The sequence below is a fragment of the Octopus bimaculoides genome, chromosome 15 (assembly GCF_046866305.1).
Source record: "Octopus bimaculoides isolate indiv1 chromosome 15, ASM4686630v1, whole genome shotgun sequence".
NCBI classification, from domain to species: domain Eukaryota; kingdom Metazoa; phylum Mollusca; class Cephalopoda; order Octopoda; family Octopodidae; genus Octopus; species Octopus bimaculoides.
Window position 1 is genome coordinate 19934958 of NC_142942.1, and position 18777 is coordinate 19953734.

An 18777-nucleotide genomic window follows, 5' to 3' on the forward strand; every position below is an offset into this window, starting at 1 on the left:
ATTCATTAGTCTTTAATAATGATACACACATTCATTAGTCTGTAATGATGATACCCCTCACTTAACGGTACCTCTCATTTGTTAATCTTTAACGATGCTACCCTCATTCATTAGTCTTTAATAATGGTGAATATAAAGAAGGAATCTGTTGCTGTTTCAGAGATGTGATGCAGAACCATTTACTTCAATTACTGTCAATCGTTGCCATGGAACAACCATCCAGTACCAGCGCTGAAGACATCAGAAATGAGAAGGTGTGTGTCTGTTTTTGTCCTTCATTTTGCTATAAGGTTGTTGTTGGTGTTGTCTGTGTGGAGAAAAGTTTTGTAAGGGATTACAATACTATGTATGTATAAGAAACTCCCATATTTTTTCACCTAATTTTTGACAAAAAAGGGTTCCTTATGCACATTAAAATATGGTAATTTGCAAGACAAAGCCCTCTTAGTTGAGAGAGGGAGTGGAGCCAAGAGAAGTGGCTGTGTGCCAGGCAAGAGGTTAGAATATGATAGAGAGACAAGGATAGTTGTCTTATTATAGAGCAGACACAGTTTAACATTTCATCAATTTGACTTCTACGTTCTCGTTACAGGTGAAGGTATTACAATGTATTGAACCTCCCGAGATGAAGAATGTTGTTCTTGGTCAGTATGTTGGTGACCCTGATGCCGAAGGGGACAGTGCTAAGGGTTACCTTGATGACCCCACTGTGCCTGATGGTAAGTCCTTCTTCTATAGTCTTGTAGAATACAATCACTTCAGTTTGACCTAATCTTTTAAACAATTTCTGATTGATGTTCTAAGTCTTTTTTTTTTGAGGTTTTTTTTTTATTGCACTACTGGTCATCCATAGCAGGTTGTCAATGAGTTTTGTTACATTACTGCTCATTTGTACTACTTTTAATGCCCGTACGATTGTGAAAGATAAGATTGTTTACTTAATGTAAATTGAACGATAACAAGGTGCTCCTTTGGCGTGTGATCTACAAGGGAGATTACTTTGAGTTACATTTTAGTTTATTTTTCAATTTATAAAAGCCTATAAGACGTTGGCTAAAGATTTTTTACGATGTGATCAGCGACGAGACGAAGGCACTAAATTCACATCATTTCTTAAGAAAAAGAAACGTGCTACTTGGCCATGTGATCTACAATTTCAGGGGAGATTACTTTAGGTTACTTTTAGTTTACTGTGTGTTAGTGTTACTTCCTGTGTGACCTACGTGAGCAAATTTACTCTGGTCGATGGTCTATGTACATATTTTAATTATTATGTGGCTTTACTTATTATTAAGATGGTAAGAATTTTGAAAAAAAACACATTTACAATGCTAAGTATTACAAAATAATTTAAAAAGTAACCTAAAGTAATCTCTCTTATAGATCACACGCCAAAGTAGCACCAATAATAGGTAAGAACTCTCAGGGTAATAGAGATGACAACTAGGAATATAGCTTTTCAGAGTTGCTGTTTCCTATGGTTGCACATTCAATACTACCTAGGTGGACTTTTACGCTATCTAAAGAATCAAATAGAATTTTTAAAAGAAATCATATATTTCATGGTTCTCAGAAATACGTAAGGGAGAGAATAATTTTCTTGTAAAGGAAAAATTATTATTCCTGAAAGAGTTGTTTCCCTTAAACACATTACCTGTTTGTATGATTTACTTTTTCAAAACCTATTTTGTACAGTAATTCATTTTCCTCTGCGTTCCGACTGTTACGTTTTACCTTTAGTTAAAAATTTCCAGGTTTTAAAGAAAAGATAAACGTGGTGTGATGTTTAGTTACAATTCTTTGTTCTGAATCATTATTGCAATAATTATTATTATTGGCTTCTCTTGTGGCAAAATTTGAAACCATTATTATTATTATTATTATTATTTATTTTTTTTAAGGCAGCGAGCTGGCAGAATAGTTTGCACACTGGTTGAAATGCTTAGCTATATTTTGCCCATCGCTACATTCTGAGTTCAAATTCTGCCACGGTCGACTTTACCTTTCATCCTTTTGGGGGTCAATAAATTAAGTACCAGGTATTATTATTATTATTATTATTATTATTATCATTATTATTATCATTATTATTATTATAGATTCTCTGACTCCAACTTTTGCTGCTGCCGTATTATTTGTCAACAATGAACGTTGGAAAGGAGTCCCTTTTATTTTAAGATGTGGTAAAGGTAAGAAATTCTAATTCTTTAATTATTAAACTAAAATGCTTCAAACATTTCAGTTAAATACATGACTGTTAATTATTGTGACATAATTAACAGAGAGAAAACGAGTTTATAAGATTGGTTGCTATGATGACTGTGTGTATATGTTGTGTGTGTGTGTTGTGTGTTGTGTGTGTGTGTGCATACAGTTAGCCTGTTTTGTAAATGTGTAGTGGGGCCTACGTACAGTCAGCTGTGTGTCTGTGTATTTATACAGTTGTGTGTGTGGGCCGATGGACATCTGTAGAGTTAGTTGTGATGTGTGTATGTTGGGGGGGGACCTATGGATATCTGTACACTTAACTGTGTGTGGTCATTCCTGTTGTTTGACATAGTCAGACACCTGACTGACACGTCTACCCTTAATTTTATCCCCAGCCAGAGGTTATAGTAGAAGAACCTTGCCCAAGGTGCCACACAGTGGTACTGAACCCAGAACCATGTGGTTGCGAAGCAAGCTTCTTACCACACAGCCACTCCTGCACCTATATTCATTATTATAACAATTCTAGGTACAATTATATCACTGTCATCCACCCCACCCCTAGCCCCTCCCTACCCTGGTCTCCACCCAGTTTCTACCCACTTTTTTTCTACTCTAATACCTGAACCCTTTCCTATTTCAGCCCTCAATGAACGTAAAGCTGAGATTCGCATCCAGTTCCAGGATGTTCCGTCTGACATCTTTAAACGTGGCTGCATCAAGCGGAACGAACTGGTTTTCCGTGTCCAGCCAAAGGAGGCCATCTACATGAAGGTGATGACCAAGCTACCTGGAATGTCCTTCAACTGTGAGGAAAGTGAACTTGACCTGACCTTTGAGAATCGATTTATGGTCAGTTGCAACACTTTTTTTTAAAATTTATTTATTTACCGTGTTTCACTCATTGTAACCATCTCTGCCTTTGTTACTGTTGGCATCTTCGTTTTCATATTCATTATCGCCATCAGCATCTTTAGCATCCTGGTCTCTATCCTCAGCATCAATGACACCACCACCATCATCATCATCAACATTGCCACCACCACCATCAGCATCAACATTGCCACCACCACCACCACCACCATCACCAATGGCTATCAGCATTATAGTTGCTGCTACTATCATCATCATTGCACCACCACCACCATCATCATCATAATTTCCAATTGGGTCAAATAGTCTTGAAGGAAGGAAGGAAGGACAGACTGAATGATTTAGTCTTAGATTTTTGTCAAGATAAAGAAAAAAGACAGGATGGTCAATGGCTGGAACTTCTTTAACCCATTTGTGTTGGTATCAAAAGGGTATTAATCAGGTGTGTTAGACCTAAATAATAACAGCAATGAAAACCACCCATGGGATTGTGTGATTTCCTTTTCTGATACAACATCATGAGTTTTCTTTTTCTTTTCCCCTTGAATTCTGCTTTCAGGATGCCAAGTTCCCCGATGCCTACGAACGTCTCCTCATCGACGTCTTTGCTGGTTCCCAAATGAACTTTGTCCGTTCTGATGAATTATATGAAGCTTGGCGTATTTTCACACCTTTTCTGGATGAGATTGACTCCTCGAAAGTGAAACCAATTCCATATAAGTTTGGCAGGTAAGACAACTGCATTTGCACTCTTAACGAATGCTTAGTAATATATGAGAATAATTATGAACTTTGTGTTGGTCAGCGAAAATGATGAAGAGTGGGTGAAAGCCTTAACCAAATGTCAGGCCTCCCCTCTACCCTGGGGCTGGCTGAAATTAAGGGAAAAAAGAAACTTACTAACTGCAAGATAGTTTTTGCACCTCGCACCGCCTTTAGTTGAACAAACTGACCCCAGGACTTATTCTTTGTAAGCCTAGTACTTATTACATCAGTCTCTTTTGCTGAACTGCTAAGTTACTGGGATGTAAACACACCAATATTGATTGTCAAGTGATGGTTGTAGGGGACAAACACAGACACACAAATATATACATGCACACACACAATGGGCTTCTTTCAGTTTCTGTCTACCAAATCCATTCACAAGACTTTGGTCAGCCCAAGGCTTATAATTAGAAAAAACACTTGCCCAAGGTGCCATGTAGTGGGACTGAACCCAGAACCATGGCAGTTGGGAAGCAAACTTCTGACCACACAGCTACTCCCGTGCCTGTGTGTATAGATTAGTATGCTAATTTAATCATAGTGCTTTCTTGACGGAAATGTCTGGAAGGAAGAGTAGAGGGTAGATGATCCAGGGGCAGGCAAAGATCACGGCGGATGGACAGTGTCACGAGTTGGTTGGCAAAAGTGGCTGGGCAGCTGGAGAACCTACACTTAATCAAGAAGACTTCGGCTGGAGTGTCCTTTTGTGGTCTTAGGTTCAATTCTGCTGTAGGGCAGCGAATTTGTGTTTTTGAAAATGTTCAGTTCTCAGTTTTCCATACACCAAAACTATACATTTTTGTTTTTCCTTCTTCAGATCAAATGCTTCCTGTTTTAATAAAATCTAATATTTTTTCTTCTTCCCCAGTCGTGGTCCACCAGAGTATGACACCTTGACCAAATCTTTCAACTTTGTCTATTCTGGAACCTATCGATGGAAAGACGCATCCAAAATATAAAAAAAAAATCATTCTGTCAGGTCTTGTATTTCTTGTCAACACAAAAATGAAAAACATTGACACAATTTTTTCTATTCCCATCCCACTTTTTTTTTTTTTTTGCAAAAAATATTATTTAACAGTAATTTATATAAGTCTCTGGATATAACTTGTTTAAATAAAAATTATTTACATGTTTGAATATTTATGTTTGACGCATGTGTTTAATTATTACATGTTGAAGTGTGTTACCATTGTTTTTGTTTCTAAAACTAAACCTGTACTGTATTATTTAAAAATTTAGTGGTTATGAGTCTGAATTGGGAACTAACTTTAGGCGTATGTAGATGAGTGTAACTGACAACACTAACGAAGTAATTAGGAAAGTTCTGTAATTCTTGAGGTTGAAGATATCTCTGTATTTTCCATGTAGTATTTTTAATTTCTCTGCTCAATAATTTTATGCATGAAATGATTTATGTTTGTACTTGTAGTATTAAGTAGGTATAGATGTAATGGATATAATTACAGTTTCACTCCAGCTTCTTGTCTATTAATTCTAAAGTAGCATTTGTTTTTAATGCTGTTGACACTATTGGATTGAATGGTATTTGCTCAAGTGTCAAAACCATAATGATATCTGTTTGGCAGCTGATGATGGGTGTACAAGCTTTATGTGCTTGTTGTCTGAATGTTTTACAACCTGTTTTTAGTTGTCCTTCCTTTTGTAAGGTTGACTTACTTAAAATGGATTATTATAATCTTGTTGCATATATTATTTCAGACATTGACACTGTAAGATTGTCCTCCATTGTGATTTTAATTCTGGTTAGGATTATATTCATGGAGGGCACTGTTGTTAATTTCTAATCTTCTGGTGAGGATTGGCAACAGGAAGGGTATCAAGCCATAGAAAATCTACCTCAGTTCTGTTTGACCAATACAAGAATGGAAACTGGAGGCAAAAAAAATAATGATAATAGACATAGGCATATAAACGTTATCTCTCTCTCTCTCTCTTACTTCTTTCATCTCTACATAAACGCGTTTAAGATATCTGTTGATTATCAGGAATATAATAAATAAAAAAAAGGTTAGAACTCTAGCAACACTGCCAAACCCCAATTTAATGGTAAACAATACCAGCAGAATAATATCCTGTTTCTACTTCTATTATTTAAACATTTAGAAACCAGTTCTATCTAGTTGCAAGATTCAGCCAGACTGTGTTTATGCTGTTGTAACTAGAGCTGGCTTTGACCTCATTGTTTGCTTTCCTTCTCAGGAAATAAATTCCACCAAATTCCATAAGATAATCACATATATATTTTGTTTTTACATGACACTTCCAATACACACAGTTTCTGTCAATTAATTTCTAACCCCTTTGCCTCTCCTCTGCATCCCATGAGAAACACAACACATTTCCTTGGCTTTCTCTGCATCATATATGATACTTTATCTCAACCACCAGAGAGTAACTTGCAACTTACGAAAGGAAAGCTTTATGCTACTCAAAACCTATGAAACAAGGGCTAATTAAAAGTTTGAAAACAATCATGAACATAGACGCAGGAGTGGCTGTGTGGTAAGTAGCTTGCTTACCAACCACATGGTTCCGGGTTCATTCCCACTGCGTGGCATCTTGGGCAAGTGTCTTCGACTATAGCCTTGGGCTGACCAAAGCCTTGTGAGTGGATTTGGAAGATGGAAACTGAAAGAAGCCCGTCACATATATATGTGTATATGTATATATATATATGTGTATATATATATATGTGTGTATATATATATATATATATGTGTGTATATATATATATGTGTGTATATATATATATATATATGTGTATATATATATATATGTGTGTGTGTGTGTGTATATATAACACAACAGCTCTCAAAAATAATCCCAGAGTCCTTCTCTGGTACCGGATCGATCGAAATGATAGTCATGGAATGTGGGTGTACGAGCCATGTTTGTAATGCTGTGTGTGTGATGTCTGCAGTGGGAACAGGGACAGTTTTCTCTATGAAGGCCTTTTTCAGTCTATCCACTGATATAGTGTCTTTACGACCATTAAGGTCTATAGAGAAAAATTTATCCATGCGTAAAAGAAATGGAAAGGACATGTATATGGTGCTGTTAACGGAGGTTTAACAACATTGTTGCACACTAAAATGTGAGTCCAAGAAATAAAGCTTCCTTCAAGGCAGAGCTAGAAATGCAATTGTTAAGTAAGAGGTTTTAAACAGGAGCAATGTATTCAAAATTGGTAAAACTAAAAATTGTCAAGGATAAATTATGTTAGTGTTATTTAATTTCTGAACGGTTTTGCTGCGATTTCTTTATCCATCAGTTTCTACCAAGATAGAGACGCGAGTAAAATTAATAATAGAGAAACGAAAATAGAACTTTGGAAACAACAATGCTGCCATAACTTACATGGAAACCATGAGTGTGCTTTCAAGGGAGATAACTAGAGAAAGACTTGAAAGTCAACATAAAATCGTAATACTTCATGTAAAGTAAATATAACAAATAATCCAGAATCCTTGTCCAGTATCGGATCGATCCCAAAATTAAATAAGTTTGTGCCAGTCACAGGGCCAAACATCCCTGAAAGTTTCATCCGAATCCATGCAGTGGTTCTTGAGACACCTTGTCCACAGACAAACAAACAAACATGACTGAAAACAATACCTCCGTCTTCGCTAAGGTGGAGGTAATAATGAAAATGGTTTTGAATGTCAGCACAAGGCCAGCAATTTTAAAGGGAGTGGAGTCAGCTGATTACATTGACCTCTGAAAGGATAAAGGCAAAACAAACCTCAGAATAATAATAAAAATACTACTAATAATAATAATTCTTAGTTCTTTATTAGATCCATATATAATAATGACGTTGATAAATGTGAAAAATCAAAGCATTTTTTTCAGTATTTTTTCCTTACAAAATATCATTTTTTTAAGTAAAACAGACATTTTTTTTTAAAGTTTTTCACAATTTTGTATTTTTGTTTTAAATAATAAAAAAAAAAAATCAAAACAAAACAAAGAAAAAGGGTTTCATGTGAGGAGGGAGTCTCATGGGAATGGTCAGTAAAAGACTATCAGAGTCTCTAGCACTGCAACGACCAATAGCAGCAATAATAATAATAATAATAGTATTAATTATCCTTTTTTTTTATTATTTGCAACAAGGGCGACAGACGAGGTTGGATGGGGACATTACAAAGGGGAATAAGCATAAAGCCTCAAATTATATTTTAAGGGGAGGGGGTATATTCACTTATATATCAGCCCTGCCTCCCTGCCCTCCACAATACTGGACTTGCTGTTTCATTTTATCAACTCCCCCACTCCCTTACTTACTCCTGGGACAAAAGAAGATGGATGAGGGGTAAAGTGAACCCTACGGAAGAGGATTCAAACACAGATGTCGGGTGATGGAAGGAATCTTGCACCATTTCTGCCAAAAAACATTCTTACTGAAGAAGCCTTTCTACTATAAGCACAAGGGCCTGAAATTTTCAGGAGAGGGGACCAATCAATTACCTCAACCCCCAATGTTCAACAAGTATTTGATTTCTTGATCCTCAAAAGATGAAATTCAAAGCCAGCCTCCGAGGAATCTGAACTCAAAATGCAAAACTAGAAGAAATGTAGCTATGCATTTTGTCCTGGGTGCTAATAATTCTGTAAGCTTGCCTCTATCAACCCAATTAATAATAATAATAATTAATAATAATAATGGCTTCAAATTTTTGGCACAAGGCCAGCAATTTTAGGAGATGGGGTAAGTCAATAACATCAACCCCCAGAAACTCAACTGGCCCTTACTTTATCAACCCCGATAGGATGAAAGGAAAAATTCACCTCAGCAGGATTTGAACTCTGATCAGGAGTTATACCTCAAGGCATTTTGTCTGATGCTCTGACCATTCTGCTAATCCACTGCAGTGTGTATAATAATAATAATAATCCTTTCTATTATAGGCACAAGGCCTGAAATTTTGGTAGAAGGGGACACTTGATTACAGAGACCTCAGTACTCAACTGGTACTTAGTTTATCGACCTTGAAAGGATCAAAAGACAAAGTTGACCTCAGCGGAATTTGAACTCAGAATGTTGCAATTGACAAAGTACCACTAAGCATTTCTGCCAGCTTGCTGCCTTAATAATAATAATAATAATAATTTCTTTTAAGGGCAACAAAAGCTTCAGATGGGGACAGTACAAGGATGAAATTGAGAACACAGAACTTAGGTGTTGCAGAGTGGAGCATCTGGTGAGTTCACCCCTCCCCCCACTCCCTACCTGGTTCATATTTCTTCAAACCCTGGCCAGATTTAAAGATGGGAGTTCAACAAGGGAGTGGGGGTTAAGTTGATTACATTGACCCCAGCACTCAAATGGTATTTTATTGACTTTGGAAAGATAAAAAAGCAAAGCCGACCTCAGCAGAATTTGAACTCAGAATGTAAAGATGCTAAGCATTTTGCCCAGTGTGCTAACAATTCTGCCAGCTCATTGCTTTGATGATGACGATGATGACGATGATGATAATAATGATGTGAATTTCTATAAAGAAAAATTAAAAGTAGATTCAATTGAAATGTATCTCTATATGTTGTGCTTTCTTCCCTGGTATACCGTAGTATATGACAGGTATTTTAAAGGTTAGTTACCACAAAAAAAAGTGAAGGTGATGAAAGGTGGATGAAAACCAGTCAAATGTTACACCTTCTCTGTACCCCAGGGCAAACTGAAATGGTTAAGTGGAGGGGGGAGTAATTAAAAAAAAGGATTAATTGTAAGATAGTTCTGCACCACAAAGATGTTAATAATAATAATAATAATAATCCCTTCTGTTAGGGGCACAAGGCCTGAAATTCGTGGGGAGTGGACTAGTTGATTACATCGACTCTAGTGTTTCACTAGTACTTAACTTATCGACCCCGAAAGGATGAAAGGCAAAGTCGACCTCGGTGGAATTTGAACTCCGAATGTAGCAGCAGACAAAAATACTGCAAAGCATTTTGCCTGGCATGCTAACGTTTCTGCCAGCTCACCACCTAAATAATAATAATAATAATAGTAATAATAATAATAATAATAATAATAACAATAATAATAGTAATAATGATAATAATAATAATAATATTTTATTGACCACAAGGGTCAAATACGTTGGGGACAACACAAGGACGAAATATAAAAATGTCCGGGAAGGGATTTAAACATGTAAAAATAACAATAAAGTCATTCAGGCAATTAAAATAAGAGTAAGAAAGAAAGAAGAAAAGCAGAAAAGAGGAGTAGAGTGAGTAAGAGTATTGGAGGAGAGTTTTTGTTTTTGTTTTGGTGAAAAGACAAAAAAAAAAAAAACAATGTGTGACAATAAGTGGTGATGATGATGATGACGGTGATGATGATGATGATTGTGATGGTAGAATGATGTTTCATGAATTAGGAAAAAAAAAATAAGCAAAATTTATATTTATGTATATACATACATAAATATATACATATGCATATTCACTGATGCCTGTCAATGTGTGTGTATGAGTATGTACTCATATATATACATACACACACATAAATACACACATATATTCAGATATATATATATATGTGCATGCATATATATATATATATTTATATATATATATATACACACGCATACATATTCATATATAAAAAGTAAAGTTCTTCTCAAGTCCTTTCTCTATTGTAATAGTTGTAGTAGTAGCAGAAGTAGTAATCATGGTGATAGTATCTGTGGGTCACAAATGGCCGGTCACCTGGCTGGTCAATAGTTAGCAAGTTTATGGAAACCAACTGGAAATCAGAAAGAAAATATTTATTTACAAAGGTGTGTTTATTGGTGCACTTGTACTTATGAACGTATAATTTTGACAGAACAAATTTTAATAAAACATAGAAAAATAGCAAATTTTAAGTGGGGGGAAAAAAAATCAACTTTATATCCAAGGTGGAAATACATACAGATGTAATAAAACTGTAATTGAGCCCAAAATGTGATTTGGTTTAACCTACCATTCACTCAGAATGTGAAACCTTAAATTTTTTGTTTCTGAAACTTCTCTATTGGAAGAAAATTTTCTGTTAAGTTATTCAATGGACAGAATGGGGGACTGGTATGCATGGGCGACTGCTGGTCTTCCATAAACAACCTTGTCCAGACTTGTGGCCTCAGAGGGTAACTTTCTTGGTGCAATCCCATTGTCATTCACGACCAAAGTGGGGGGGGGGGGCTAACCTAGTCATTTAATAAATACAAATGTAGAAAATACATACCATAATAAACTAAAAATTGGAGTTAAAATGATTGACTAAAATCCTTAAATGGTGGTGCCCCAGCAGGAAGACAGTAAAAAAGTATGGAGGAGACAATGAAGAGTTTGCAGAAAAAGACGAGAAGCTTTTAAGATGACTGTTCAAAATGTGTTGGATATGGTTCTAGAGGAATCGTGTTCTGTGAATGTCATAAACTCACCTTTAAAAGAGACCGCAGTCTTTCAAATTATTCTTGATGATAACATCAGTGACCACATCAAACACAAACTGGACGTTATTGGTGTCTGTGGCACAAGTGAAGTGCGTGTAGATTTCTTTCTCCTCTTTCCGTTTGTTTAGGTTTTCAAACTGGAGTTGTATGTAAGCTGCGGACTCTTCGTAAGTATTGCCACCTGGAAATAAACGGAGGGGAAAAATAGTAACAACAACAATAACAATTTGTTTATTTGCCACAAGGGTAACACGTGAATGAAACATTATCAGGACTAATTACAAAAATGGGGAGACTTTATAAAACAGGGAATTCTCAATCTGGGTCAGATGCAAAACCTAGTTTTTTTTTCTTTTTAGGGGATTCGCACTAAAAACAGTAAAATATAAGTCAATTACAAGAAAAGTTTATATTTATAGAGGGAAGACCCTCAGGGCCCACTGGAGGGATGCTTGAGGGCCACATGCATCCATGGAAGCTGCAGTAGAAAACCACTGGTGTATAATAGCATACAAAAGGTGTGGAAGATGTCCCAAAAAAGGGACAGCTACTTGCAGCTAATCAACAAACTCACAGGTTGAGATTACCCCCTCCCAGCTTATTGTCTCAGTCTCAAGCCTTTTGTTAAGGTTTCATTTAACACAAAGGATGGGGGTGCTGGGGGGGGGGGGGAGAAAGACCCTACTAAAAAGTATTTTTTTATCCTTATGGAGCACTTATATAATAATAATAATCCTTTCTACTAAAGGCACAAGGCCTGGATTTTGTGGGGAGGGGGACAGTCGATCACACTGACCCCAGTGTTTCACTTGTACTTAATCTATCGACCCCAAAAGGATGAAAGGCAAAGTCGACCTTGGCAGAATTTGAACTCTGAACGTAAAGACAGATGAAATACCTCTAAGCATTTTGCCCAGCATGCTAACAATTCTGCCAGCTTGTTCCACCTTAATAATAATAATAATAATAATAATAATAATAATAATCCTTTCTATTATAGGCACAAGACCTGAAATTTTGGGGGAAGAGGGTAATTGAGTAGATCGACCCCAATACACAATTTATCAACCTCAAAAGGATGAAAGGCAAAGTCGACCTCAGCAGTATTTGAACTCAGAACATAGCATCGGGCAAAATACCACTAAGCATCCAATGCGCTAACGATTCTGCCAACTTACCACCTTAATAATAATAATAATAATAATAATAATAATAATAATCCTTTCTAGTATAGGCACAAGGCCTGAAATTTTGGAGTGGGGGTGAGTTGATAATGTCCACCCCAGTACGTAACTGGTACTTATTGCTATGACCTCAAAAGGATGAAAAGTAAAGTCAACCATGACAGGACTTGAACTCAGATCATATAGCCAGACGAAATGCTGCTAAGCATTTTGTCCAGCGTCGTAACAACTCTGCCAGCTCACCACCACCACCACCATAACAACAACAACAACAACAATAACAACAACAATTACCTTCGTACTCTGGGAAGCAAGTTGTGAGAGGAGAGTTTTTGATTTTGTCTTCGAATAAATCTTTCTTGTTGAGGAAGAGCATAATGGAAGTGTCCAAGAACCATTTATTGTTGCAGATGGAGTCAAATAATTTCATACTTTCCATCATTCGGTTCTGGGTTAACAAGTTTTTAAAAGGAGAGAAAGAAAGAAAAAAAGAAAAAAAAGGAAAACAAACAGTTAATAAAAATGAACAAAAGTTTATTTTAAATTTTAAATTTAGTTGTTTAAAATAACATTAAGTTGCTTTGGTTTCTGGGTCTCTTTGCCAGAGACCATCATCATCATCATCATCATTTAACCCTTCAGCATTCAGATTACTGTCAAACACTAGTGTGTGTGTGTGAGTCTCTCTCTCTCTCTCTCTCCTTGTCTTGATGTTGCAAAAGAGTTTGCAAATGAATATCCCAGTTAGAAACTGTGTCGTTTATATCCAGTCTTCTATGAAAACATGTCTGGCCATTGAGGGGAAATATCACTTTGCTTGGAAACAGGTGAGGGTTGGTGACAGGAAAAGCACCCAGCTGTAGAAAATTTGCCTCAACAAATGCCATCTGTGCCATATAAGCATGGTAAAGCGGATACTAAAACAATTCCGATAATGATAAATAATTTTGCTAATGACCCCATCCCATTATTTATTTTAATTCTAATGATATGACCAAGTTTGAGCAGGATGAAATAGAGAAGGAAGAAGTGAAGAGAAGCACAACATTCCTGTCATATTTTTTCCCCTAATTACTTCCAATTACAATACTTCAGTGAAATGAAGTCAAAAGCGGATAACAAAAAAAAAAAAAAGAAACAAAGAAGAGAAAAAAAAAGAAACAACCAAGTTTTATAACAGAAACGAGGAACTAAATTGCAAACATTTGATAAATTTGACTTTTATTTATAAGCTTTAATAAAGGTTTCATATTTTGACACAAGACCAGCAATTTTAGGGAGTGGAGGTGGGGGTAAGTAGATTAAATCAACCCCAGTGTTTAACTGGTACTTATTTTGTTGACTCTGAATGGATGAATGGCTAACTCAACCTTGGTGGAATAGACAAATGAAATGCCATAACGCATTTTACCTGGCATGCCAACAATTCTGCCAGCTTGCTTTACTATTATTATTACTATTATTATTATTATTATTATTATTATTATTATTATTATTATTATTATTATCATTATTACTATTATTATCAAGGCGGTGAGCTAGCAGAATTGATAGCATGCTGGACGAGACTGTCGCTACGTTCTGAGTTAGAGTAATGGATGTTGTAGTTGACTCAATCAATGGAACAGCTTGCTTGTGGAATTAACACACAAGTGGCTGAGTACTCCATAAACATGCATACCCTTTAAATGTAGTTCTCAAAGAAATTTGGTGTAACACAGAATGTGACAATGCTGGTTCTGTTTTGAACTACAGGTGTGCCGGTGGCATGTAGAAAGCACCATCCGAACGTGATCAAAGCCAGTGCCCCCGACTGGCTCCCGTGTTGGTGGCACATAAAAAAAGCACTATCTGAACGTGATCGATGCCAAGCCTGTTTGACTGGCTCGTGTGCCAGTGGCATGTAAAAAGCGCCCACTACACTCTCAGAGTGGTTTGCGTTGGGAAGGGCATCCAGCTGTAGAAACTCTGCCAGATCAGATTGGAGCCTGGTGCAGCTGCTGGCTCTCCAGACCTCAGTCAAACCGCCCAACCCATGCCAGCATGGAAAACAGATGTTAAACAATGATGATGATGATCTCATTTTTGCCAGCTGAATGATCTAGAGCAATGTGAAATAAAGTGTCTTGCTCAAGGACACAACATCTCACCAGGAATTGAACTCACGATCTCGTGATTATGAACTGACTATCCCAGCTACTAAGCTATGTGCTTTCACCTCATAGAATTGACATTTGTGTATTATTATTATTATAATTATGGCCGGGTTCCAACCTGGGCTGAATAAAAAAGTTGACCCCGGCGGGATTTGAACTCAAAGTGCAGAGAGTTGGAATAAACATGTAAAGTATTCTACCTGATGGTTTAACATCTCTGCCACTTTGCTGCCTTATTTGTGTATGGGTATGGGTATGGTGTGTGTGTGAGAGAGAGAGAGAGGTATGAGTTATAAAAGCATTTTGAGAGAAACTCACCATTTCTTGGTCCTCGGCTAACATTAAGTCGTATTCACTCATGGCTACAATGAATATTATAGCTGTGACACCTTCAAAACAGTGAATCCATTTCTTCCTCTCAGATCGTTGACCTCCGACATCAAACATTCTAGAAATAGACAGAGAGAGAGAGAGGGGGGGATGAATATGAGAATGAGACAGAAAAGTGAGAGGGGACGAGACAGAGAGAGAGAGTGAGAGAAAGAGAGAGTTTTAATGAATGGCTTTGAGAGAATGAATGAATAAGAACATATTCTAAGCTGTATGATCAAAGATAGTGCTCCACCCATGACTATCCAGTATTTTTCTAAGACACAGTGTATCTAAGTCTACATTTCCCGGTGTGTCCCTTTTTTTAAGATAGAAGAGTGTAATACGAGGGAGGTTTGGCTGTTATATTTTGAAGTTTGAAAGACAATGGCATTGGTGATTATAGTAACTGCATTTCCCAACCACATGGTTCCAGGTTCAGTCTCACTATATGGCACCTTGGGCGAGTATCTTCTACAATAGCTTTGAGCTAACCAAATGCTTGTGAGTGGATTGGGTAAACGGAAACTGAATGAAGCCTGTCATATATACATATATATATATGTGGATGTGTGTGTGTGCACATTTGTGTCTGTGTTTGTCCCTCCACCATCAATTGACAACTGATGTTGGTGTGTTTTCATCCCCGTAACTTAGCGGTTCAGCAAAAGATACAGACGGAATAAATACCAGGTTTTACAAAAAAATAAATAAATAAGTACTGGGATTGATTTGTTTGACTGAAACTCAAGGCAGTGCCCCAGCATGGCCACAGTCTAGTGACAGAAACAAGTGAAAGATAAAAGCTAAAAGCTAATGACTACAGCTAATTGCAAAGCAATTATGAGAAGGAAGGAATAACGACTGTATCGTTGGTGATGTCAGTCTTAGATAAAGACTATTATTATTTAGCCCGTGGTCAGCTCTGATTGAGCAGACCAATGATCATAGGCGTTCCAGCCATGGCTATCTCATCTTTCCATTTCCTTTTTGCATACAGCATTTCTGGGACGACATGATTGAACAAGTTCACTTCTTTTAAGATACTAGGGTTTAATCCAGGGAAAAGATTTGACCCCCTAATTCTATCAGGTTTAGTGATTACAACTATGATGCTCACAATGATGATGATGATGATGAGGAGGAGGAGGAGGAGGAGGAGGAGGAGGAAGAGGAGGAGGAGGAAGAGGAGGAGGAGGAAGAGGAGGAGGAGGAAGAGGAGGAGGAGGAGGAGGAGGAGGAGGAGGATGACAATGGTGATTGTAAAGAGAGCAAGACTTACTTAAAGCGTAATTCCTTGAATGTAAAATGTGTCTCTACGATTCCAGTTGTCTTCACTCGCGTGCGTAGAACATCCTGTACATTTGGTATATAATTTGGTTGCGATATTCTCTCCAAGGCATTTAGGTAGCTGCAAAGAGAGGAATTCACATTAGCCATATTTGTATTAACACACAAACACATTTTATATATATTTATATATATCCATATCTATAAAGGTTCTTACTACAAATCTCCTCTTATAGATGTAATAATCCATTCTTCTACTATTACCGTCTCTGATGAAGGGATACATTGGATTTTCCCTGAAACAGCTGTAAGACTTTATCCATAAAATATAATTCTAACTTTGCCATTGGTCTCTTTATCCTTTTATTTCTTTATACATATATCCATATCTATCTATCTATCTACATACATACACACTCACAACGTATGCACATACCAAGTGGGATTTGAATAAAGAACCTGAAAAGATTTTGTTGTTCCGACAATTCTACCAAATCCTTCTCTTCTTATTGTGAACCCATATAATCTCAGCTGCTCCCATATTATAATATACGATGCCTTCATCACAATGGCAATATCACTTTTTCTGTGACACTGGTTGAGACAGTGGTAGGGGAGTTGGTGGTAGAGATAATGGTGGTGGTGGTGGCAGCAGTGATGGTATTTGTAGAAGTGATGATGATGATGATGATGATGATGACAGTTGTGAAGCTAGTGGTGGTGGTGGTGGTGGTGGTTATATTCCCTCAAAGACACTTTTTGCACCATACATATAAACTCTGCTACTTTTACACATAAACACACACACACACATTTTATATTCATGCATATACACACACGTACACAAAATGTCAACTAGCAACAGACACATCTCACTGTCCCACTTCTCATTCAACCTAAATTCATTAAAAAAAAAACCAAAAAAAAAAAACAGAAACCCAAAAACCAAACAAAACAAAAAAAACCCAACCAAACCTAAAAGTTCTTAGTAAACTAGGTGGTGATGACCTGTTGCTGCTGGTGCTCCAGTGTGTGCAGTACATGTGTGTGTGTGTGTGTTTGTAGGACAACAGACATCTGCCACTCCTAACTTATTATGAACTAAACACACATACACACTGCCAAAATATTTTCCTAGTTTGGTTGTCATTGATATAAGCAATGTGGTAAATCTACCAAGCCTGCATTAATAGATGCACCCAACCACCGACCATTTATTTATGCCGCCGATGAATGAGGATAGGAGAATGAACCACTATGAGTCAGCTGACCTCTTCAATGTAAGAGTTAAAATGTCCTTCAAGAAATTAGTGATTCTCTTAAAAACCATTTTGTGAGATACCAACTGGTCTGAAAATTGCTTTGGGTTCTATGATACGAATTCCTTGTTTTTACTGTTTTGTTACCCTGTTTCTATTGAAATACTCTCTTTACTCTGTTTTACTCTTTTGCTTGTTTCAGTCATTTGACTGCGGCCATGCTAGAGCACCGCCTTTAGTCTAGAAAATCGACCCCAGGACTTATTCTTTGTAAGCCTTATAACTTATTCTATTGGTCTCTTTTTGCTGAACCGCTAAGTTACGGGGACGTAAACACACCACCATTGGTTGTCAAGCGATGGTAGGGGGACAAACACATACACACAAACATACACATACATATATATATATATATATATATATATATATATATATATATACACACATATATACGACGGGCTTCTTTCAGTTTCCGTCTACCAAATCCACTCACAAGGCTTTGGTTGGCCTGAGGCTATAGTAGAAGACACTTGCCCAAGGTGCCACGCAGTGGGACTGAACCCGGAACCATGTGGTTGGTATGCAAGCTACTTACCACACAGCCACACCTGCGCTTGAATTTGTTTTAAATAATTTTGAAACTAATGAGGAATTTAGGAAAATAACTTTGTCGTTATTCAACTGGTGTTTTGGCAGATAAATTAACATGGAATTTTGATGGAAGGTTTTGGGTTACATTATTTCAAAACAGGAAGTTGGCAATCATAGAACTTGTGATGGCTGGTATCGAAAGAGTTGCAGTGATTTTAACTAAAAGCTTCCATCGAAAAACAAACAGAAAAATTGACGGAAAATATTTGGGGGAGGAAAAAGTAAGAAAATAAACATGAAACAAACAATTATAAATGAAGTGAACAAAGGGTGAAGCAGGGTAGATAGATAGAGAATAGAGGTGCTAACTTACTATTGAGCTGAATCGTTGAGTTGGTACTCTCGAGATCGAGCGACACAAGACATCACTCCAGGGTCACTCCACAGCCTCATGTAGAGAGCAGATAATTCTGGAGTCATGTCACATTCATCAGAATTTTGCGAAATTTCAAAGAGAGTTTTGGCATCATTCTGGAAAAAAAAAAAGAAAAGAAGAAAAACAATGAAATTTGGATTGAATTAAGATATATATAAAAAAAAATTTAAC

The 18777-nt window shown here is 36.9% G+C and overlaps 2 protein-coding genes across 6 annotated transcripts in view; one reads left to right on the forward strand and one right to left on the reverse strand.

Moving 5' to 3' along the window:
• Window positions 1-4995, forward strand: part of LOC106874526 (glucose-6-phosphate 1-dehydrogenase) — a 29853-nt gene extending 24858 nt beyond the window's left edge. For all 5 annotated transcript variants that reach the window (XM_052973162.2, XM_052973163.2, XM_089363499.1 and 2 more), the window contains 6 exons: window positions 161-254; window positions 593-719; window positions 2100-2189; window positions 2852-3060; window positions 3641-3810; window positions 4718-4995. In XM_052973162.2, the coding sequence (XP_052829122.2) occupies window positions 161-254; window positions 593-719; window positions 2100-2189; window positions 2852-3060; window positions 3641-3810; window positions 4718-4808 (781 nt within the window). In that variant the 3' untranslated portion in view covers window positions 4809-4995. The remainder of the gene's footprint in view (window positions 1-160; window positions 255-592; window positions 720-2099; window positions 2190-2851; window positions 3061-3640; window positions 3811-4717) is intronic.
• Window positions 4996-10158: 5163 nt separating this feature from the next.
• Window positions 10159-18777, reverse strand: part of LOC106874528 (guanine nucleotide-binding protein G(i) subunit alpha) — a 73329-nt gene continuing 64710 nt past the window's right edge. Inside the window, exons 5-10 of the mRNA XM_014922293.3 lie at window positions 18544-18701; window positions 16313-16441; window positions 14980-15109; window positions 12800-12953; window positions 11310-11502; window positions 10159-10630 (exon numbers count right to left, since the gene is read on the reverse strand). Coding sequence (XP_014777779.1) covers window positions 11312-11502; window positions 12800-12953; window positions 14980-15109; window positions 16313-16441; window positions 18544-18701 — 762 coding nt within the window. The 3' untranslated portion in view covers window positions 10159-10630; window positions 11310-11311. The remainder of the gene's footprint in view (window positions 10631-11309; window positions 11503-12799; window positions 12954-14979; window positions 15110-16312; window positions 16442-18543; window positions 18702-18777) is intronic.